The following is a 23,293-nucleotide window of genomic DNA, read 5'->3' on the forward strand; positions in this document are numbered from 1 at the left end:
GCCACATTGTGCATTCCAGCCACCCTATGCTAAAGCCAGGAGGGGAGGGCATAGGACCCTCTTTGTGCCAACTGAGGGTTCCTCCATGTCAGGGGAATCCTCAACTGCCTACCTAAGGAGGCTTTACGGTCCTGTTACGTCTCCAGAGGATGGGCCAGGATTTGGCCCAGAAAATGGAGCTGCATTTTCCAGTGTGGATGCCTCACTTGAGTTTTGGCTAGTTAAGGGATAAACACGTTGCCATTGAAGTTCATGGGAGCAGGATCATGCTTTTCTTCACTTGGAAAAAAGTGTGTTCTTAAGCTGAGTTAGCAAACTCGAGGTAAAATCCTAGGGAAGACAAGACTGTGTGTAGTGTTCACATGTGCTAGCAGGTTGAGGTAAAGATTATGGGGGAGCTTAACCTGCCACTGTGTATGAAAACTACAAACTGCCTTGTCTTCACTAGGATTTGACCTCCGATTAGGTGTCTTGAGTTAGCTAATTTAAGAACACACCGTTTATTTCCTGATGACAATACAGCCTAGATGTTGTTACCAGCTTTGCCCATTACTTTGGGGTATGCTCGTTTATTAGGGTTACTCTTCGGGTTTGTGGGGGCAGTGTTTCTGTACTTCTATCAATGTACAGCTTGTATCACCTGTGTTCTCATACAGAGCTCTACTTCTCCCTGTTGCAAGTTCCCTCCCAATGGAGCTACCCTGCAGGACCTAGGTTCCCCAGGGCTGGGTTCCTCCAGCCCCAGAATCAGACGAACACACACACATTAACAGAGCACGTCTGAGAGGACCAGGATAATCCGCACTCCCAAACTGACCCCTTATATGTCCCTGGACTCAGTAGGTTGGGTCGAACGGCACCTCCAAACTGTCACCCTCATATGCCATGGGCACTGCACCGGAATAGAGCACGCCAGAGCAGGCTGGGTCAAGCAGCACTTCCAAGCTGCCACCTTCATATGTCCCTGGTTAGCATGTCCCTATTGCCACTTTCACGTTACAATTGCACTGGTAGTAACCCACTTGATGAGCAAACCCCACAGGATTTTTGGCCCTGCAGGGATCTTTAGCTTAGTTACGAGAAGCGTTGCTACAGAGTGAATGAGGAAACCAAATAACTCCCACGGGGGGGACAGAGAGAGAGAGAGAAGCAACCAGCTTAACCAGGAAAATTATTTATTGCCAGGTAATACCCATAGGGGAGCCAAACAAACAAAACCGTTATAATATTAAATCTAACTTACACTTGATTATAAAAGTCAGGTTTAGAAAACTGTAACTGATCCCACAAGTCAGGGTCAGAAGGCTACACCTAGCGAGAGTGAAGCTTGAATCGATCGGGGCTCCCAGGTGATGGTGGTAGCTGAGGGTCTGGAGTGCTGGAAACAGGCAGAGCCCCCAGCATGATCAGTCCGGAGAAGATGAAGTCCCAATGGAACTGATGCAGATTTTGGATTCAGACATCAGAGCACTTACTTGAGCGTGGGAAGGAGTTTTTGTAGGAAAGAACAATGGTTCAAGGGAGAACACTAGATTTGTTTATGTGTAAACTGATGGCTCAAGGGAGTACACCAAAGTTGTTTTGTTCAGCCTAGACATGGGAGCTGATCATTCCTGGCTATGGGCCGTGTTCCTTGAAGGGAGCTCCCAGTGCAATTAGGCAGCTTCACTATTTTGGATACCAATAAAGGATTTATTACTAGAATTGCTCTGATAACTGCTGAGCTGGCTGTGTCCAGGAGGTAGGTTAATTAGCATCTGGAGCAGAGATCCCCCATGATGCAGTGCTTCCCTGCTTTTCTGGTCCCAGAGTTCTGGGCAGTTTTTGCCTTGGAATTTCTGTTCTCCATTCTGTGTGCTAATGGAGATGCCTCCCTGTCCCATCTTCGATGCAAATGAGACTAGGGGAGTCCTGTCACCCTTATCCCAGGGGTTTAGGTGTGTCTCCCTCTGCCTTTTCATAAGTCTTTCTTCTGATCGGCTTTGATTCAAGCAGCGGCTGGGGGTGGAGGTGGGGGGAGTCTTTCATAAGTCAGACAGGCTGGGTACTGTGCCCTGGTTCCCCAAGAACACAAAGCTGACAGGTAACAGTGTGTAAGTGCAATGTTCTGTAGGCACGCTGGTGCAGAAGTATTGTCTATGGCCTTGATTCAGGCATCCACCTTTGAACATGTGTCCTTATGATTCTTAAACGTCCCTTTCTTTTTTTTCCCGCTGCTGCAGATTTTTATCGGCGAGATCTCCATGTATTTCATAAAGTCAACCCGAGAAACCCTGATTGTTCAGGAGAAAACTATCTTGACCGGAGAGTGCTGTTACCTGAACCCATTACTTCGAAGAATTATACGGTTTATAGGTAAGTGTCCGTAAACACAGAGAGTTTTGCCCCTGCTTGTGAAAACAAAAGAACACCGACTTCTTAAGATCTAATGCACAAAATTAAGCTGTGAAATCTTTGCAGGCTTCTTCCACCTTAGAGGGATAGTCCCCCTCAGGACTTGCAAGGTAGTGTTTAAAATGCACCAAATCACGCCATATAGAGCTGATTTATGTGCAATTTTGCTAAGTGTAATGCTTCTCCTGGACCCTGGAAGCAAGATTATGCCCATTAAATCCTCATCTGAACACTTCTATCATTGATATTACAAATTACAATTAGTTACAATTTTTTACTCAGCAGCCCATCTCTTCACTCTTTTTTCTCTCCAAAAATTAACCTGAGAAGCACCAGTATGTAATATTCAGCTGAGCTGAACCAACCAACAAACAAAACACAGAGAGCCCGGACAGAATAGTCCTCTCATTTTTCATTTGAGACTTTATTGAGTTAATTGCTAAGGAACTGGTGAAAAAATGCAACTTTCAAACACTTCGGAGGCTTCCTCTGGTGGCATTTACCAGCAGCTATGTTTAGTTCATGAATTTCACTTAATGGAAAAGTTAACTTAGCAGCTGTCACTGGGAATCATCCTGTAGTGATTTCAGAGTGGGAAGAAGAGCACAGGAGCTTGCACTGTAAAGCAAACTGACGGAGGGCTAGATTGTCCCACCTGAGGAAGTGAGAACTCCTTTCTCTCCCCCCTCCCCCCACTTGCACTCCTTGCATGGTCTACCACAATCTTTGGCACCCCCCTAGACACCGGGGGCAGGCACAGTCTGACCCTCCACATGGCACTCCTCTGATCAGTTATTCAGCTGTGCCGTGTAGGAAAATAAAAGATCAGGGAGCTTTCATTAAAAAACAAATACCCTTGAAGTTCAGCTAGCCTCTAGCACACGTTAATGGGTAGTAAACTGCCATTAACAGGGAGCAGGATGCTGTCCCAGCGTTCTCAGCGTGTGACAATAGACTGATCAAATATTCTCGCCTGTGGGGCCAGCGCTATAAGAGCTCAAACCAACGAGGCAAAACATTTGCGGTACCTGTTTTCTTATAGGTCGCTCTCCCTGTGCGTAGCCTTCAGTTGAATTAGTTTTATTCCTGAGCATTCGCTCTAGCCACTTCTCGTCTGGGAAAAAAACCTACCGCTATGTACAGAGAGCAGCAAAATATTAACTTCTCCCCACAAATCAATCTCAGCTCTGCAGGTTTGTTTGTTTTCCAGAGGGAGGGGAAGTTAGCCTGGTTATAAATTGCTTTAAACGTGGGTCTTGTTATAAAGAGGGGATGCATATGCTGTAGGCTGGGGGTGACCTTGGTTTGTCCTCCCCGTCTTTTGGGCAGCTGCCAAGGGGGGTAGATTTCTGGACAGGTACATAGGGTGGCAAATTTGCCTGGTTGCCCTGCCATCGTGGCAGAGGGATGGTTGGGCCAAATTTGAGTGGCACTGCAACCCCTCGCTCTAGGTCGCAATGCCACTCACTCAGATTGGGCTCAGCTATCCCTCCCTCATAGCAGGACGACAGCCAGGCCAAATCTGCCACCTAAGCCCTATGAGGAGAGGGAAGCAGACTGTCTTGAGTGGCTTCTGCTGTCTCACTGGCCGGACAAGAAGCAGCACTGCTGTCCAGGGCCGGAGCTGGGCGTGGTGCAAGCCAGGCCCCAATCCCTGACCCAGGCCAGCCATCAGTAAGAGACACGTGCACATAACCTGCTGCCCCCTCCTCACTCTAACCTCACAATGGAATCAGTCCACTAACACCCAGGAGCAGCCATTGGCTCAGGGGGGAGTCAGCAGTAGGGGTGCCGACGCAATTTCACCCCCTCTCCCTGAATGTTTCTGAACTGCCCCCCTGGTTTTAAAGTGAGATTTCTTTTCCCCTTATGGTGGAAGAAGACCTTTTTAAGGAGCATCCTGTTTCCCCTGCAGAATGTAAGAACTGGAGCTATTTGAAAAATGGGGTCCCTCCCCCTCAAAAAATCATGCAATGTTTTTGCCAAAAATTCACTTTTTTGATCAAAATTCCAAATTTTGATGTAAAATTGCATCTAGCTCTAATAAGAGCTAGATATTGAGTGGTGATAGCCGCTGGTAACTAAATAATAGTTGTTTGTTCCAGAAAGATAGGTAGCTGGTGGAACGTATAAATGGGGACAAACGATCAGATTATTTGCACGTGGCTTCTGTTTAGGCTGTTTTGCCCACCAAATATAAAAGGAAAAATTCTAATTGACTTTAGCCTCCAAAACGCTCATCTTCCAAAGCCCATTGATGTCAAAGGAGAGAGTCCCATTGCTTTCGCCAGCCGTTAGTTCAGGTCCTGAGTTCTCCCTGAGCCTGTGGTGATCTCCTGGGAGGACAGAGGCCCCTCTGCTCCCATTGGCTTCAGACTCGGAGGAGCCAGAAGTAAATTATTTTTCCTAATGTGCTGAAACCAGCTGGTGTAAAAAGATCCAGCTCCGTCGACTTCTAGGGAGTGCCGGTGAGTTACACCAGCTGAGGAGCTAGCCAGCAAGTTAAAGAAGTCTGGGCTGGATGAATGGACGGTAAGGTGGATAGAAAACTGGCTAGATGGTCGGGCTCAACGGGTAGTGATCAATGGTTCCATGTCTAGTTGGCAGCTGGTATCAAGTGGAGTGCCCCAAGGGTCGGTGCTGGGGCCGGTTTTGTTCAATATCTTCATTAACGATCTGGAGGATGGTGTGGACTGCACCCTTAGCAAGTTTGCAGATGACACTAAACTGAGAGGAGTGGTTGATACGCTGGAGGGTAGGGCTAGGATACAGAGGGACCTAGACAAATTAGAGGATTGGGCCAAAAGAAATATGATGAGGTTCAACAAGGACAAGTGCAGAGTCCTGCACTTAGGATGGAAGAATCCCATGCACTGCTACAGACTAGGGACTGAATGGCTGGGCAGCAGTTCTGCAGAAAGGGACCTAGGGGTTACAGTGGACGAAAAGCTGAATATGAGTCAACAGTGTGCCCTTGTTGCCAAGAAGGCTAATGGCATTTTGGGCTGTATAAGTAGGGGCATTTCCAGCAGATCGAGGGATGTGATCATTCCCCTCTATTCAGCACTGGTGAGGCCTCATTTGGAGTACTGTGTCCAGTTTTGGGCCCCACACTACAAGAGGGATGTGGATAAATTGGAGAGAGTCCAGCGAAGGGCAACAAAAATGATCAGGGGGCTGGAGCACATGACTTATGAGGAGAGGCTGAGGGAACTGGGTTGTTTAGTCTGCAGAAGAGAAGAATGAGGGGGGATTTGATAGCTGCTTTCAACTACCTGAAAGGGGGTTCCAAAGAGGAGGTGTTCAGGCTCTATACAGGGGACATGATAATTTCCCCTCCACCAACCCAAGGACGGGATGTAGGCTTGCTGCACAGACATGCTCCTATTCTAGCACACAGAGTAATAGCGGAAGCCCTTACGCATCAGGTTCAAAGGACACGGGGGCCAGCAATCTGCATAAACTCACATCTGCAAACACTACTTGGCCACCACCATTGGTGGGTCTTCTGTGCTGGCGTCTGTGGGCCCAGCACAGAGATGTGGCATGTGAGCACTGTGCTGAAGTGCTGCAGAATGTTCGACACCAGGAATGAACTTCTCCCAGGGAATTTTGTTTTCAGAAAAGGCTGAAATTAAACTCTTCCCACTACATCTGCTTTCACTAGTAAAATGCTGTCGTGGCTGGAACAAGGTTCAACACTAGTTCTTTTGGGGGCTGTAGCTCACAGTGGCTGTAGAGGGTGACCAGATGTCCGGATTTTATAGGGACAGTCCCAATTTTGGAGTCTTTTTCTTATACAGGCTCCTATTACCCCACAGCCCCTGTCCCAATTTTTCACATTTGCTGTCTGGTCACCCTAGGCTGTATTTGGGTTCAAAAGATTAACTATTAAGTTACTTCAGGCCCAAACTGACCTTCTGAATCATGCTTGCAAACAGGGTATGTGCAGATATTGCATCTCCCATCCCCAGCCTACATTTGCACGTGCAAACTGGGATTGTCGACCCAAATCCAGTATTTGTGGGTGGAGTGGGCATATATGGAAACTTTTTTCTATGCATTTTAGCAAGGTGGTTGGGAAGACATGGCCATTGCTGAGCAAGGGTCCTATTCTATAAGTTGCACTTCAACTCCCTTTAAGTTCAGCAGGGTCTCATCGTAACGTCACATAGTTATATTCTCTGTATTTGTGCCACTATCATATTTTGTTTATTCTTTGGCTGTATGAAGGGTCTAAAGATGAAAGTAAAGAAATGGTAGAAAACAATACAGAAGTTAGTACAAAAAGTAAAAACAAAAAACAATAAAACCCTTCAGAATAATTGTCAAAAGTTTTGCTATTTAGTGCCTTTGACATAATTCTTAATACTGTGCTCTCGGTAGCAGGAGAGAGAAATTTCAGTCATCAGCACAGATGACTGCAAGTGGCAGCACATAAGTAAACAAGTGTGTTTCAAAGACAGAATTAAAATTAAGTTCTAACATATATTGAGTGTGACTAGGCAAAGCACAGAGTAAAGCCAACCATGAATCCACCAAGATCAATCGGATACTCTAAGTGGCAGATGCAGTGTAGGCGCAAATGATGGTATGTGGAGTTAATAAGTTAAAAGACAAGCTAGGTACAGTAATACATTGTAAGTCCTGGAGAACATTTAAGATCCTGGAACTGAGTCCTGCATGTAAACGGGGAGCCAGTGAGGACAGTGCATCACGAGGTTAATGCTCTGTCACTTTGCAGAGCACAAATTCCACCCAGTGAATTCATTTAAGCACATATAAGTACTATGGCTCAGCATTTGGCTGAGAATGTTGTAATTATCACGGCCATTTGTAAAACCTGTTGAGTCAGTGTAAGATGTGCTACATGTAAGGGGACTGTTGCCCCCTTACTAACATTCAGTGGGGGTTAGGGTGACCAGATGTCCCAATTTTATAGTGACAGTCCCTATGTTTGGGGCTTTGTCTTATATATGCGCCTATTACCCCTCTGCCCCGTCCTGATTTTCACACTTGCTGTCTGGTCACCCTAGTGGGGGTGTTTTGATTGGCTAGCTCCCAGTACTAAAGGGGAAGGGTTAGTGGGAAATCAGGACCCTGAGACTGACAGTCCCCAGGAATAGTGGGGAGAGGCCAATGCTCCAGGTCACCCTGATTGACAGGCGGGCAGGTTAATCAGGAGTCAGGAGGCCAGACAGGAGAGTGGAAGGGGAGTCCTCAAGGGCAGGGAGGCCTCTGGGTAAAGGAAGTGGGAGCGAGGACTCGGATCCTTTCGCTAGCCCACCTCACTGGGTAGTGCAGAAGCCAGGAAAGTTCCCCACAATAGCGGGACCATTCCCCCACGTACATACACAATATTTAAGGACGATGCTATCTGGAAGTGTTTTGTAGAATTAGAACACAAGGGGACAGATCCTCAGCTACTATAAATTGGCAGAGCTCTACTGAAGCCAGATACATCATATTGGATGTGTCGACATCACCTCCAAGACTAGGGAGACAAAGATTGAAATCCCAGTCGTCCACCTAGCCTAACCTATGAGTGAAGCATTTGTTAATCTAGGGATGGATAGCATTTCAACCGCAAACAATTTTTGACTGCAGTCCTTTATTATGTTTATCAAGGCTGGCATTTATGGAGGTTCATAGCATCCGCTCTAGGGTGATAGTCTGTCTACTGTACGGTAGCTTTGTCCCATTACAGGTTGCTAATTCCTCACAAGGCCTCTCTTACGTGGATTCCCTGAGTGATCTGTTCTGTCACCCTTGCTATCAAAGGGACTGTGGCAAGGATCACAGTGCCATCAAAGTGCAGGTCACACCAGTCTCTATACTAAGAGGTCTTCACTTCCTCAGTGCTTAGCTAAAACGGACTAGGGTGAGAATGAGCTTGTAGGTTGAGGGCAGCATCTAGGGAGGATGGCAGGAGTGGTGCCTGTCCGTAATATTGAGGGGATTTGTCAATTCTTTGTCCAAGAGGTTCTGCTTGGTGGTGCTTTAGGATTCTGGATTCCCAGGATCGGTGGTGGCCAAAAGCACCTTTCTGTTTAGCTGTGAAGGGATTTCAGTCTTTTCTCTCACCCGGTCACAGTTATCTCTCATGTTTGGTTGGTTTTGTTTAACTATAGCCTTAACTCGGAATTTCCACTGTCCAACCCTGGGGTCTTATGCGAAAGCTGCACTGTTACCTGAATGTCTTTTCCCCTGTCAGTGACTGATAGATATTTGCAACCTTAACTCCAGGTAATAAAGATTATTGCTGGGGAATATATTTTGCACCAGTATGATGATTAGTTTGGGGCCTTTTGATAACCGATTTCATTAAATTTTGTTAAGGCACCCACGAGCCTTGAGTAGTAACAATATTATTATTATTATTATGAAATAAAACATCCAACTGTATTCATCCTACTGAATGGCATGAATGATGCACTGCTTCAGATCTGTCCAATGCACTTGCTCACATTAGACAACGATTGATTTAAATTGACTAGAGTAATGCACTATGGGTGGGATTTTCCAAAGTGCTCGGCATTGGCCTAACTCTGCTCCCGTTGAAGCCTGTGGCAAAACTCCTCCCATTGACCTGAATGGTGGCAGAGTTGGGTCGAAGCCGAGCACTTTGGAAAATCCTGCCCTGTGTCCTTTCTGGTGTTTAAGCTAGAAATGTTTAAAGTAGCCGGCCAAGGTATGGGTTAGGTAGTCAGATGCTCATTGGGCTGAGGGGAATAATGACCTCATAAATCAGGAGCCCGCAGTCAGATCTTTCTAGGCTCCCTAATTGTAGCTAGAAAATTAAGGCGCTGTCCTGCATTTTGCAGAAGGCACTCAACACAGCAGAATAGGGCCCTTCCACTTTCAGAGCCCGTTTGTGATCTGTTAAACATGTGCTGGGCCCACAGCTCCCTGACCAGAGCAAGGATGAAACAGGAAGTGTAATGTCTACTTAGTATGTTAAAGTTTGCAAGTTCATTTTCACAAGTCAAGGGGCTAACTCCCTTTCTATGGTGATTCTGCAATGAATGCATTCTCTGGTAGGCTTTGATACTAGTGGGCCAGTTGTTCCATGTACAACAGACTGCCTGGAGCTGAGAGAAGGAGCTAGAAGTCTGACTGGGGTTTACATATATTGGGTTTCTGTCCCCTTTTGCTGACACGGATGGGTGCAGAATTTGCAGAACTAAATTTTAAGATGGGAACTGAATTCAAACTGCGTGTCGTTGAACACAGAGATGTGGTACATCCTATAGTGAGAGCAACTGCTCTTTACCCGTTGGTGATTGTGGGTTATAGAGCAGTGGTTCTCAGCCAGTGGTACATGTACCCCTGAGGGTATGCAGAGGTCTTCCAGGGGGGATGTCAACTCACTTAGATCAGTGTTTCTCAACCTGGGCTCGAAACTGCCTGATGCATTTTAGTTAAAACTTCCCCCAAAAATCTCATCCGTATCAGACCACCTTAACTATAAGCACTTGAAAGTCAGGAAATCCCAGAACTAAGGTTGCCCATGCAGGCAGAACGTCAGGTGTCTAAACCCTACATCACACTCATCCAGCTCCAGCTCCAAGAAGTCCTAAATCAATGGAGCACAGTGAGTATTTGGTGTGTTTATATACAGTGGCTATAACCTCATTGTATTGTGGCTTGAAACCTTACTGACTCCGGCTGGCAGGGTGATTGGAGTGTGTGTTGTGGAGTGTTTCACTATATTATGGTTTCTAATTCATATGATTAAGCTATCGACCTGCTACCAGGCAAACAACCTCTCCTGTTTAGACATTTAGAAATGCAACACATATGGATTTGTTGCCAGTAGCTTGTATTTTACGACTGCATGATTTGTGTTAACAAATTCATGGCTCGACTTCCACCAACAGCTTCATTTAAAACAGTGACACCTAACACGGGGCCGTTGACTAATGAAATTGAGGCTTTATTTCAGCAAGTAAAGGCTGACAGCATTTATATGCTTGTTGGGTTTATTATGATAGGAAAGATATAAACCAGAGAGCTTCTGAACTCGCTTCCTCAGGCAGCTGCAGTGTGTAATTCCCGTGCCTTTATACTGGTGCTTTACTTGTCTCAGCGGCTCTGACATGTGTAAAGCAATGCAAGCCCTGCTGCCATCCTATCAGCACCTAACAGCGTTCAAACTGAACTTGTATCCACCATCTCTCATCCAGGCCAGGCTTCCCAGCCTGCTACCTCCTGCTGCCTGGTTCTTCCCTGGAGCTCAGTGCTCTGTGGTCCAGATGTGGAGACTCAAGCTAGTCCTGAGTGTTAGGGGGCTTATTCCTTCACTCGCTTAGTCCCCTGGTCCTTCCCGCATGAACAGAGAGCAACAATACCCAAAGTCCGAAGGTGCAGACAATTCGATGTTTATTGGGGCGAACTTCCAGCAAACAATGATTCCAATTTCCTTCCTCAGTGTCCCCCTTCCCAGATCTGACACCACAAAGCCTTGCCTGTGTCCCTGTTCCCATTCCCCCCCTTAGCAAAACATGATTCCAATTCCCCCACCCCCATTTCCTGTTCCCATTCCCCCTCTTACTTCCTGATTGACTGCAGACGATATAGTAAAACGTGAGTTCCGCTTAGCTATACCTTAACCAATCATTTTACTGAAATGTAGTGAACCAATCCTAACATACTGTAACAGGATTATTGAACCAATTATATCCCACCACCTTAATTGGTTTACACCCAACAAAATTAATTATACAGCAGTCAGACAGACAGATTATACAGAAAAACAATCGGGAAGTGGAGACTACAGTGATAGAACAACACAGAAATGAGGATTTCACACCCCAGCTATTGATAAGTGAGTTCTTGCCAGACAGGATGCTATCAGACTAAGTTTCCTTTTACATCTTCTAGGCTCTTCCCTTTCTCTGGAGGTATAGGCATTATCAGGACAGGATTGTATTCCTAACAGCCCAATAGCATCTTATTTCAGTGTGACTGGTGAGAATGTGACCATGTTTCCTAGTTTATGGCTGCCTCTGCTCATGGGCGGCAGGTTATATATTTGTGTGGGGCCCGGGCCCCAGCAATATTCAGGGCTGGGCACCCTGCTCCAGCAATAGTTGGAGCTGGGTCTCTTCCCGCCCCCCCACCCCCCCGGTCCTGCCTGGATCGGCCCCAGCCACCGCAGGTCTCCCCCCGCCGCCGCGACCCTGCCTGGAGCAGGTCCCAGCCTCCGCCTGCCACCCCCCCTCCGCGTGTTCCCCCCCCTCCGCCGCGTTGTGTTGCGTCCCTGCCTGACAGAACGCAGCGCGCTGCTGCCGGGAGGGCTCCCAGCAGATTTGCTGTCTGCTGCCGCAGGGTCCTAGTGCCTGCCCTCCGCCAGTACTGGCAAGGCAGGCTGCCCTTACCCTGAGCCTCTCCAACCCCAAACCCTCAGCCCCAGCCAGAGCCCTCATTCCCCCCGCACCCTAATCCTCTGCCCTAGCCCTGCATCATGTACCCCTCATCCACAGCCCTCACCCCACACTCCAAACCTCTGCCCTAGCCCTGAGCCCCCTCCTGCATCATGAACCCCTCATCCACAGCCCTCACCCACAGCCCAACCCTCTTCCCTAGCCCTGAGCCCCCTCACATCATGAACCCCTCATCCACAGCCCTCACCCCACAGCCCAAACCTCTGCCCTAGCCCTGAGCCCCCTCCTGCATCATGTACCCCTCATCCTCAGCCCCACAGTCCTCACCCTGCACTCCCTCCTATCCCCAAACTCCCTCCCCCTTCCCACACACCCCTTCCCAACCCCAAACTCCATCCCAAAGCCTGCACCCTTCACCCCCTCCTGCACACCCACCCCCTGCCCCAGCCCAGAGCCTGCACCCAGCACCCTTCCTGCACCCTAATCCGCAGCCCAGGATCTGCACCCCAGACCTCCCCCGCCGAGCCCCCTCCCAGAGCCTTAGGCAGGTGGGGGTGGAGTTGGGGGGGGCGGAGTTGGGGGCGGGTTCTGGGCCCCACCAAAATTTTTACAAACTTGCCACCCATGCCTCTGCTGCTTAGCCAAAGGCCTTAGCATAAGAACAGGGCCTCAGACTGTCACAGTGAGAGAAGGCCCTTACACTGGCAGACAGTGATTTTTATTCTCTCTTTTAAACCTCTGTAACTAGCTAAGTGATAAGAATACGCCTACATTCTTCAAGTATAGGCCTTTGCAGACAGGCCTGAATATCTGTATCCTAACACCGAGGTCAGAGTCTGGTTGCCCCAAGGAAGCCTGGGATAGAGCCCAATCCCGTTCCCATTGCAGTCAGTGACAAACTTCCCAATAACATAGTGGGAGTAGGAACTGGCCATTGATCTGCCACTTCCTAGCAGATATCAGAGCCAGATTCATGCACGCTCAGTTCTCCCCACACCTCCATCCCCCAGAGCAGAGAGTACTCAAACCTCCTTGGCCCCAAAGAATCAATGGATGAATCTGAGACACAAACCTCCCACGGAAACATAACGTCTCTATAAAGGAGTGTGGCTTTGTGGGTGAAGCACTAACCCTGGACTCAGGAGGCCTGGGTCCTCGTCCCTGCCTGTTGGGTGACCTTGGGCAAGTCTGTTTGCTTCGTGCCTCAGTTTCCCCCATCGCTAAAATGGGGATAATGATAGTAACCTTTTTTGTAAAGTGCTATGGATGAAAAGTGTTGTATGGGAGCTATTATGGTGTTACCTGGATCCCTCAGCAGAACTTAGAATTAAATTGTAAGCTGGTGGCTTTATGCTTGGGTAGTGGTTGGCTAGAGGACCGCAAAGCCTCCAAAGACAGACTGAGGATCAGCGTTCCTCTGACACTCAGAATCCTGCCGGACTCCCTATAACTGAATTCTATGTACTTTTCAGGAGCCATATGATGATATCACTTTTCTATGGCAGATGAAATTGAACATGACAAGTACGGTGAGTCCACTGTGGGCTTTAAGGAAACATGCCTTACTCGAGACCTGGATTTGTAACTTTCAGGAGCAGCGCTTCTGATGTCCCGCACACCCTTCAGCGCACTGTTTCTCTGTCACTTTACTTACAGGGCTTCATGTTTTTTCTGTAATAAAGGGCTTCTGCTCCTGATTCTCCAGCCTCTCCCCTCCCACTCTTCTCCTCCCCCTGCCTTGTCAGCTGCTTTTTTACCACTCACAGACGGCTTTTTTTAAGAAATGCCATTTATAGTTACCATCAAGTATCCGTGCCGCCGAGAGTTTCCATGGAGTCTGCTACCAGCTGACGTAATGGAGTCAGAGAGATCTGGGGGAGGAAAGGGTTGAGGGGGGAAAACAGGTGTAGGGGGCTGTAGGAATCATATCTCAATGAGAGGAGAGAAATCAAGCTGATTTGTGGGGAAGATGTCAGCAGTGGAGGAAAAGAGGACACATTTGTAAGTCATGTCAGTCCTGATTCTCAGTTCCTCCATCTCCAGGCTTGGTTGGGGGAGGCAGGAGGCTAAAAGCACAAGGTAGCCTTAAGCCCCTGATGTATTAGAGCAGTCTCAGGGTGGCTCTAATGTACTCTCTGCTTCCCGTGGACCTCTAGCAGCCCTGGGAAAGAGAGAATAGACATAGCACAGTGCTTTCTACCCACACTGGCTGCCCATGACAAGGTGGGAGCAAGGCCAGAATAGAGCCCTTATGCCAGCTCTCTGCTGGCCAGGGAGCCCCCCAGGCAGGGGCTATTTTCAGGGACTGTTTCTGTTCCCTGAACAGGTTATAGGAGCCTTAGCATAACTGAGAATAAGGCCCTTTGTGTGTGTTCCACTTTTGCTGTATATCTAATAGCACACTGCTGTCTTGTGGAAGGATCGTTTCCTTATCCCTGTGGCTTGGGCACTGCCATCCTGTATCGTTTTATCCTGAATTTGGGAAGGGAGCTCCCAAGGCAGGGGGCACACCTTGCAATGCTCCGGAGCAGCCCCTTCCAAGCCATGAGGAGATGGGCACAGCCTTGTCGATGGATCTGGGAACAGGTGTGAATTCACAGGGCCCGATTCACCTCTCGTTTCCATCAGACTTACTCTGGCATGTCGCCACTGACTTCAGCAGAGCTCCCGCTCAAGAGCTGTGGCTTGTAACCTTCACGGTCGGGCTTTCAGTTGTGATTCCTGTGCCTTTAAACAAGAAAAACTCTGTGTCGCTCAGAAGCTTGTCTCTTTCGCCAGCAGAAGAGAGATTACCTAACCCACCTTGTCTCGCATTTAAAAAGATGTCAGCCTAGTCTCTGAATTCCTGCACTGTGGTCAGTTACTTTAGCTACTTTAGGCAAAATCATGAAGTGACTTTGTGGAGACAAATAGATTCCCCGGATATAAAAGCTACCAGGGGACTGGACCCTTGCTATTCATGTACACTAGTGTTCAAACCTTAAAATCGATTATGGGTGAGCCCGAAAGCCATCTGGAAGCATTCGGAGAATGTCTGACGTGTAAGCAGTATTCTCTGTAAGGGTTAAAGCCCAGCCAGCGGAATTCATTGCTGTGCACAGCTGTAATTTTCCTAGAGCACAGTTTGGCAGAGCTGCAAAACGGGAATTACAGTGATCAATATTCATCACAATAAAAGCATGATAAAGGTTTCAGCCGTAGCCTAATCTGCTGTATCCTTAGTGCTGCCGCCTTTGGAAGCGGAAAACAGGCCAACTTGCATTTACTGTAGCACGAGAGCACTGATCAAAATCCAGGTCTTACAACTCACTCTGCAAAGCCTTGGAACCCCTTTGCACATTGCCTGTAGCGAGGCAGTCGGCAGCGAGCCTCCCTGGACACCAAAGTGGGCGGAGCCAGCAAACCCTGTGCCTGCCCCTCAGAGGGCAAGGCGCAGGACAGGAAGTATAAAAGCCCAGAGCTCGCTTGAAGCTCAGCCACCGGAGCGACCAGGCGCTTGTGGTGTAGCTCACGGTGGGGAGACCACGGCGATCGGCAGCCGACCCAAGGACTGGCCAGACCAGCCAACGCCTGATGCTAGCCCGAGCCCAGAGACACTACCAGAGACGCTTGCCCATTACCCTGAGGAACTGCCAGGCCTACCGTGTGCCGGTTACCCAGAGGAGCTGCCAAACCAACCGCTCGCCAGCTACCCCAAGGAGCCCATGGTGTGTGACCCCATGGAGGACGCTGTCCGGACCTAGGTACTACCCGAGGGGGAGGTAGGAAGTAGCCCGGGGGCAGACGACCCAAGTCTGGCTGCAGCACTGCCAGAGCCCATGTCGGTGTGTTGCGGTCAGGATCCCCTCTGACACAGCGGCGGGTCTTTGGCCGCTGCTAGGGCCCCGGGCTGGGACGCAGTGGAGTGGGAGGGCCTGCGTCCCCCCTGCCACCCAACTTGCGGGTGGAAGTCTCCCCCTCTCCCCAGCCGCTCAGAGCCAGGAGCCTGGGGATTTGCTGTTGAACCTGTTTGCTCAGCCCCTGCCTGAGGGCCTGAGCTGCCGACTGTTTGCTGCACAGCCAAGCTAATTCCCCGACACACCTGACCAAAGTAGCAAGGCGGCCTGGCTCCCCGCCGCCCCGGAGGGGGACGAGCCCCGTCTGACCCTCCCTACGCTGCCCCAGAAGGGAGGATATCTGCACTGCTTTGAGAGTGGACCTCTTCATGTCATCGTATAGGCCAGATTTGCAAAAGTCCATGTGCACTAAGTGTCTCAGCTTTTACCTGACTAGTTTATTTGTAATGGCCATGGAGCAAGGATTGAGTTTTTCTCCTGTATTGCACAGGGCCAAGTACACGTGTGGTGATCAGTAATTAAAAATAATCATAGCAGACCCCCCCCCCCCCACACACAGTTTGGTTCACAGAACCCAAGAGATGGAATTTACTGATAATTCAGCCATCATATTTTTAGACCTAAAACAAAAGGGGTCACATTCGCCTCTGGTGTAACACCATTGGAGTCCGTATTGTTGCACCAGGGAAGAATTTGGTGCAATGAATTCTCTTTAATCAGGATTGAAGGACCTGAGCATGTTTCTATTGCTACCAATGATACAGCTTCTCTTGATGTCAGTGAGACCAAGACCTGACCCCTCGCTGGTGGATAAAGGGGAATAAGGGGACAGGAAGCCCCTCCTCCAGCCCATCCCCTTTAAAATACAAGAAGATTCTTGGTCAGACCCTCAGCTCCCCTCCCCACCATCCCCTTACGCCATGCTTACAGTGCACATGGGCTAGACACCTGCTCCAGCATGGGAGATGAGGATTCCCTTATGCCAGGGAATCCCTAGGTGGGGTGAAAGCAGCATAATTGGCTCTATGCCACCGGCTTCTGGCCCCCTAGCATAACAGGCATTCTGGGCATGTGCTGGGGTGGGGACACAGCGTGACTGGAGCATGCTGATCTCCAGCTGCCTTGGGCTGGAGGAATGCACTCCGGGTTGCAAGTTCTGGAGTGCATTTCTCCAAGTTACAACAGCCCTGAAACTACTCTAACCTATGCTGGGAGTTAAACCAGCCCCTGGATACCCCTGGGTTTTAAGGGGGGGAGACAGAAAGGTGGCAGAAAGTCACCTGTACCCTTGCCACCAAATTAAGTGAACAGAGTTCCAGTGCATGTGTGAGTCTGGCCGGGGGGTTAAAAGGGCCAGGCTACAGAGGGTATATTTTAACACCAGTTTGATGCCCCATTCCCTCTTGCATCAAGACTTCTGACCTCCAGTCAAGCTTTTCCACCCCAGATGGCATCTGGCTTGACTGTGGTAGCTGCTTAATGGCAGTGTTTGTATTTGTTTTATGAAAACACACAAAATCTCTCACATCAAACCTAGAGCGCATAAATCTGAGAACATGCCCCCTTCTGCAGCCCAGAGCCAGCCATTGTATTATACTCACGCAGCCCTTTCCCTACTCCAGTATGTGGCAAAGCCCTCATGGGGATGACTCCATCCAGCATGGAGGATCCTCCCACCAGTACAAGGCCTGCAGCAGTGCAGGGAGGTGTGGAGTCAAGCAAGCAGTTTGGTTGCACCTGGGGATTTTCCCCTTCTCCTGAAGGATTAACTGGCTCCATCCTCGTGAATCCAGGGGCTAAGAACCCCAGCACTGAGTGGCCTAGCAGCCACGTTGGGGCTGGGCCTTGCCCCCAAGTTAGCTCCTTGCGTACAGCCCATTCTTTATTATTGCCGTTCGGTTATTTACGCAGCACTACAGATGTGCATGGTACTTTACAGACAAATAAGAGTGTCCTTCCCCCACTGCCTTGGTGTACAGTAACTCCTCACTTAACGTTGTAGTTATCTTCCTGAAAAATGCGACTTTAAGTGAAATGATGTTAAGTGAATCCAATTTCCCCATAAGAATTAATGTAAATGAGTATATTTTTTAAACAAACAATTTAATACTGTTCACAGCTATGATGATCGTGAAGCTTGGTTGAGGTGGTGAAGTTAGAGGGTGGAAGACGGTGGGATATTTCCCAGGGAATGCCTTGCTGCTAAATCAGTGGTTCTCAAACTTTTGTACTGGTGACCTCTTTCACGTAGCAAGCCTCTGAGTGCAAACAACCCCCCTCACACATTAAAAATGCTTTTTTTTATATATTTAACACCATTATAAATGCTGGAGGCAAAGTGAGGCTTGGGGTGGAGGGTGACAGCTCACCACCCCCCATGTAATAACCTCATGACCCCCTGAGGGGTCCCGACACCCAGTTTGAGAACCCCTGTGTTAAATGGTTAATACATTGTTGTTAATGTAGCCTCACATTCTACAAGGCAGTAGGAATGGAGGGGAGGGGAGACAGTGACTGACATACACCTTGTGTGTGGGAGAGAGAGAGAAATGCACACTGCCCCTTTAAGTAAGCTGACCCACTCTTATGTGCATTGTCTTTTTAAGTGGATCAAGAAGTTAAGAGAGCAGCTGCTGCCCCAGGCTCTCTCTGTCCCCACCTTTCTCTATGTGGAGAAGAACGGGTAAGCGGGGTGTAGGAGCAGGGGGACACCCTGACATTAGCCCTTCCACCCCCAGCAGGAGGCTTGGGGAGCAGCTCCAAGGCAGAGGGCAGGAGCAGCACATGGCAGCGGCGGGAGGGACAGCTGCAATTGCTAGCCTGCTGGCAGCCTGCTGCACAGGGAACTTAGCGGGGTGGGGAGCTGATGGTCCACCCTGGTTCCAAGCCCCCACCAGCTAGCTGCAAGGGGCTGCTCTTCCTGCAAGCAGTGGACAAAGCAGGTGGCTGCCAAACAACTTAGAAGGGAGCATTGCACAACTTTAAACGAGCATGTTCTCTAATTGATCAGCAACATAACAACTTTAACTGAGGAGTTACTGTATTTTGCACCAAAGGCCAGTCTATGTTGCTGAATATATGGAGATATATCTGTCGCATAGAACTGGAAGGGACCCTGAAAGGTCATCAAATCCAGCCCCCTGCCTTCACTAGCAGGACCAAGCACTGATTTTGCCCCAGATCCCTAAGTGGTCCTCTCAAGGATTAAACTCACAAGCCTGGGTTTAGCAGCCCAATGCTCAAACCACTGAGCTATCCCTCCCTACCTTATAGAGGTGTCATGAGGATAAATACACACACACATACCCCTCAGCTACCATGGTAATGGGGACATGTAAGAGCCTCAGGGCTGGTCTACACTGGGGGGGTCGATCTAAGATACGCAACTGAAGTTGAAGTATCTTAGATCGACGTACCTGGCCGTCCTCACGGCAATGAGTCGACTGCCGCGGCTCCCCCGTCGATACGACTTACTCCTCCTGCCCAGGTGGAGTACGAGCGTCGATTCATGGATCGATTTATTGCATCTAGACGAGATGCAATAAATCGATCCCCGATAGATCGATTACTACCTGCCGATCCGGCGGGTAGTATAGACATACCCTTAGACAGATATTTGTACACCAACATAGCTACGCTGGTACAAACTCCCTGGGTGGGCTACACTGGTATAAGCCCCATTTTACACCAATACAACATATGCTAGGGGTTTGCACTGGAGTAGCTATGCCAGTATAAATATCCCTACATAGACACTCCCTGAGTAAATTGAGTATATGTTACTCCGTCAATTACTTCCCTTCTGTTGTCGGTCTCTTATTATGTGATGGATTACTGTATCTATGGCAGTTTGCTTTGATCCTCATTAATTTTATGAAAAGAGATGTTCAGTGAATTGTACTGCTGGCTTCTTACTTATGTCACTGTTTGAGATGTCTCTCACTTTGAATGTAGCAAAAAATACACAGCTTACCGGCAAAATAAACGTAACCATAGTGTTTCCAGCTTTTAGGATTTCATCAAGAGATTAGGTGTTTTTCTTGAAGCTGCAGATGCTGATTTTATGTGAATACCTGAGAATCTCAGCTTTCTTACTTTAAAAAAAAAATCTTACTGTCATGGTTGTGCAGAAAAACTTGAAAATATGACCCCTCAAAGCTTCAGAACCAGAAAGCAAATTTAAAAGACCCAACGTTTCTTATTTCAAAATCTCATGATTTTAGGCCAATCTGATGATTTTGGGGAGCTTGATTCATGGTTTATAAATGCATAGGGTTGGCAATACTGTAACCATGATCTGCTTCTTGTGTATTATAGGCAGGGTACATTGATCCATATAACATAAGGCCACTCTGCAATTCTGACTATTTTACTTTGTTTTATATTGCTGATTCTGTGGAACATTTTATCTAAATGTTCATATCAGTCATTTGCAGTATGGTTAATGGGTAACACTTTAAAGTACGCTAACTTATCTGTACTATAATAATAATTAATACTTTGTTAACATAAACTACTTTTAAATAATAAATGATCATTCTATTCCAGGGGTAGGCAACCTATGGCATGCGTGCCAAAGGTGGCACGCGAGCTGATTTTCAGTGGCACTCACACTGCCTGGGTCCTGGCCACCGGTCCCTGGGGCTCTGCATTTTAATTTAATTTTAAATGAAGCTTCTTAAACATTTTAAAAACCTTATTTACTTTACATACAACAGTAGTTTAGTTATATATTATAGACTTAGAGACCTTCTAAAAACATTAAAATGTATTATTGGCACGCAGAACCTTAAATTAGAGTGAATAAATGAAGACTCGGCACAGCACTTCTGAAAGGTTGCCAACCCCTGTTCTATTCTATTCTAACATTGAAAACATGATAATAATAATAATACACTAAGACAGTGTCTGTCATCCAAGGATCTCAAAACATTTTACAAACGTTCATTAATTTAGTCTGACAACAACTCTGTGAACTAGGTAAGGGATTCATAAGAATGACGTTACCCACCACTGAAATGTAGTCATCTCTAGGGTGGAAGACAGCAGCTGTTTAGCAGCACTTAGCAACATTACTCCATAGTTAGGACAAGAAGGGGGGAGGGGAGAATACTGTTTTAAATTTAAACTGCAACAGGTGCTTAGAGTTACCTGTTTTGGAATACGGACAAGACATAGGGGTACATTCATATAAATGATTAATACCTATATAATTTATGTTAAAATGATTTTACATGTGAAAGGGAAGAAGGGAGGATATTGGAGTTAAAGCACAGGCCTGGGTTCCAGTCCCAGTTCTAGATTTGGATTCTGCTCCCAGCTCTGCCACAAGTTTTCCACGTGGCCTTAAGCAAGAAATTCAGACCGTGTTTTTAAAACTGTCCATCAACTTTGGTGTCCAGGCTGAGAGAGCAAGGGATTGATTTTCAGAGGTGCTGAGCACCCACAGTTCCCACTGACCTTGGCTGGAGTCGTGGGTGAAGATTGTCTTCAGTAGGACACCTCAAAAATCAAAGCAGCCAAAATTAACTGGACACATTTGAAAATTGTGCTTCGGTTTCCCTATCTGCCAAATGGGAAGAGTCGTAGCTGCTGTACAGGAGTGGAGTGGGGGTAAATTTGTTAATGTCGGTAAAGCACTTTGAGGTCTTTGGATGGGAAGTACCATAGAGGTGCAGGGTGTTCTTATAAAACAGGTTGTTAGGGTAACCTGCTACAGTGCACTGCCACTGCCATCTTTTTATTGATTGTCCTTCATCCTCACCCCCAATGTGTATGTTGTGCACAGAGCACAAGCCGGCACGCTGGGCCTTCCCTCACCTCCTTGTTTATGAATGTTGACCATTGACGGGGCCCCGTACTGCAGCCATGCAAACATCAAACTCCTATTAAAGTTGTTGGGAGCTTGGAGCATGCAAGGCTTGCAGGACCGATTTACACTGATGCTAGCGGGCGTCTGGAAAGAGGGGCTGTTTAACGTGCTTTCTGCTCTCCCCCCCTCACTGTGCGCTGTAAGTGGAGCTCCCGTTGACATCAGTGTTACTGGTCACATGAGCACAGATGCTGCTCACCTTTCCCAAGATGTAGGGCTGCCAGGTGTCCGGTTTTCAACTGGAACGACTGGTCAAAATGGGACCCTGGCGGCTCTGGTCAGCACTGCCAATTGGGTCATTAAAAGTCCAGTCGGCAGAGCAGCAGGGGCCAAGGCTAAAGCAGCCTCCCTGCCTGCCCTAGCTCCACGTGGATCCCAGAGGCGGCTGCCAGGTCCCTGCAGCCCTTAAGCACATGGGCAGCTGGAAGGCTCTGTGCGCCGCCTCTGCCCGAGTGCCGGCTCTGCAGCTCCCATTGGCTGGGAACCACTATCAGTGGGAACTGTGGGGGCAGCACCTGCGGATGCGAAGGCAGTGCACAGAGCCTCCCTGGCTGTCCATGCACCTAGGGGCTGCAGGGATCTGGTGGCTGCTTCTTGGGAGCTGCAGTATGTGCTGCCGGGACTGCTCACTCTGAACCCTCTCCCGCACCCCAACCCCCTGCCCCAGCCTGGAGTTCCCTCTCGCACCCAAACTCCCTCCCAGAGCCCGCACCCCCCCACACACACACCAACCCCCAGCCCTGGGCCCCCTCCTGCATCTCAAACTCCTCATCCCTGGCCCTGGCCCAGAGCCCACACCACCTCCCTCCCCCAACTCCCTGCCCTAGCCCGGAGCCCTGTCCCGCTCCCTGAACCCCTCATTTCTGGCCCCACGCAGAGCCCATGCCAACCGCCCAGAGCCCATACCACACCCCAACCCCCGCCCCAGCCCGGAGCCGTCTCCCACACCACAAATCCTCATCCCCGGCCCCATCCCAGAGCCTGCACCCCCAGCCAGAGCCCTCACCCCCCTGCCCCAGCCCAGATAAAGTGACTGAGGGTGGGGGAGCAATGGAGGGAGGGGGGAATGCAGCAAGCAGGGGCAGGGCCTCGGGGGAGGGGTGTTCAGTTTTGTGCCCTTAGGAAGTTGGCAACGCTACCAAGGTGAGTTGTACCTAACAACTCCATTGGCAACTCAAGAAGTAAGGTACTGTTCACCGTAAGTGACGATGGCAGAATCTGGCCTGTGAGAGATGGTCAGTGCTGCTGGATCAGAATATAAGTTTCTCAGCATCAGATTGGTGGATATTCGGAATCCAGAGGACATTCCTTCCCTGACAAATCAAATTTTGAGGCTCAATAATCTGATAGTGTCTTTTTAAGATTGCTTCCTTAGCCTCCTACGTTACAGTGGGGGACCGTTTTCTGCCAGTCTTTGGTCCCAGTCCTGTAAACATTTACATAATGCTTAACTTTAAGCATACAAATGGTCCTAGCTACTCATATACTTATAGGTTAGCACATGCATAAGACAGGGTCAGGGTCTTTGGCCTCAGGAAAACTTTATGAGACTTATTTTGATTTGATGTTTTCTGGTGAAATCCTAAAGTCCTCGCACAGTCATTGCTTAAGCCTTGATTCAGAAAGCACTTAAGTGTCTGCTTAACTTTAAGCTTGTGCTTATTTCCCATGGAAGTCAATGGGACTAACTGGGAGTTAAGCACATGCTTAAAGTTAAGCAGACCCTTAAGTGCTTTCCTGAATCAGGGTCTTAGGTAAGACTCCAGTTGACGTCAATGGGAGTTTTGCCTGAGTAAGAACTGCAG

At 48.5% G+C, this 23,293-nt stretch overlaps 1 protein-coding gene across 3 annotated transcripts in view; it reads left to right on the top strand.

The window, feature by feature from the left end:
* PLPPR1 (phospholipid phosphatase related 1) overlaps positions 1-23,293 on the top strand; it is a 190,991-nt gene that overhangs the window by 154,019 nt on the left and 13,679 nt on the right. For all 3 annotated transcript variants that reach the window (XM_039542775.1, XM_039542774.1, XM_039542776.1), the window contains one exon: positions 2,223-2,355. In XM_039542775.1, the coding sequence (XP_039398709.1) occupies positions 2,223-2,355 (133 nt within the window). The remainder of the gene's footprint in view (positions 1-2,222; positions 2,356-23,293) is intronic.

The sequence above is a fragment of the Mauremys reevesii genome, linkage group 6 (assembly GCF_016161935.1).
Source record: "Mauremys reevesii isolate NIE-2019 linkage group 6, ASM1616193v1, whole genome shotgun sequence".
Lineage (NCBI taxonomy): Eukaryota > Metazoa > Chordata > Testudines > Geoemydidae > Mauremys > Mauremys reevesii.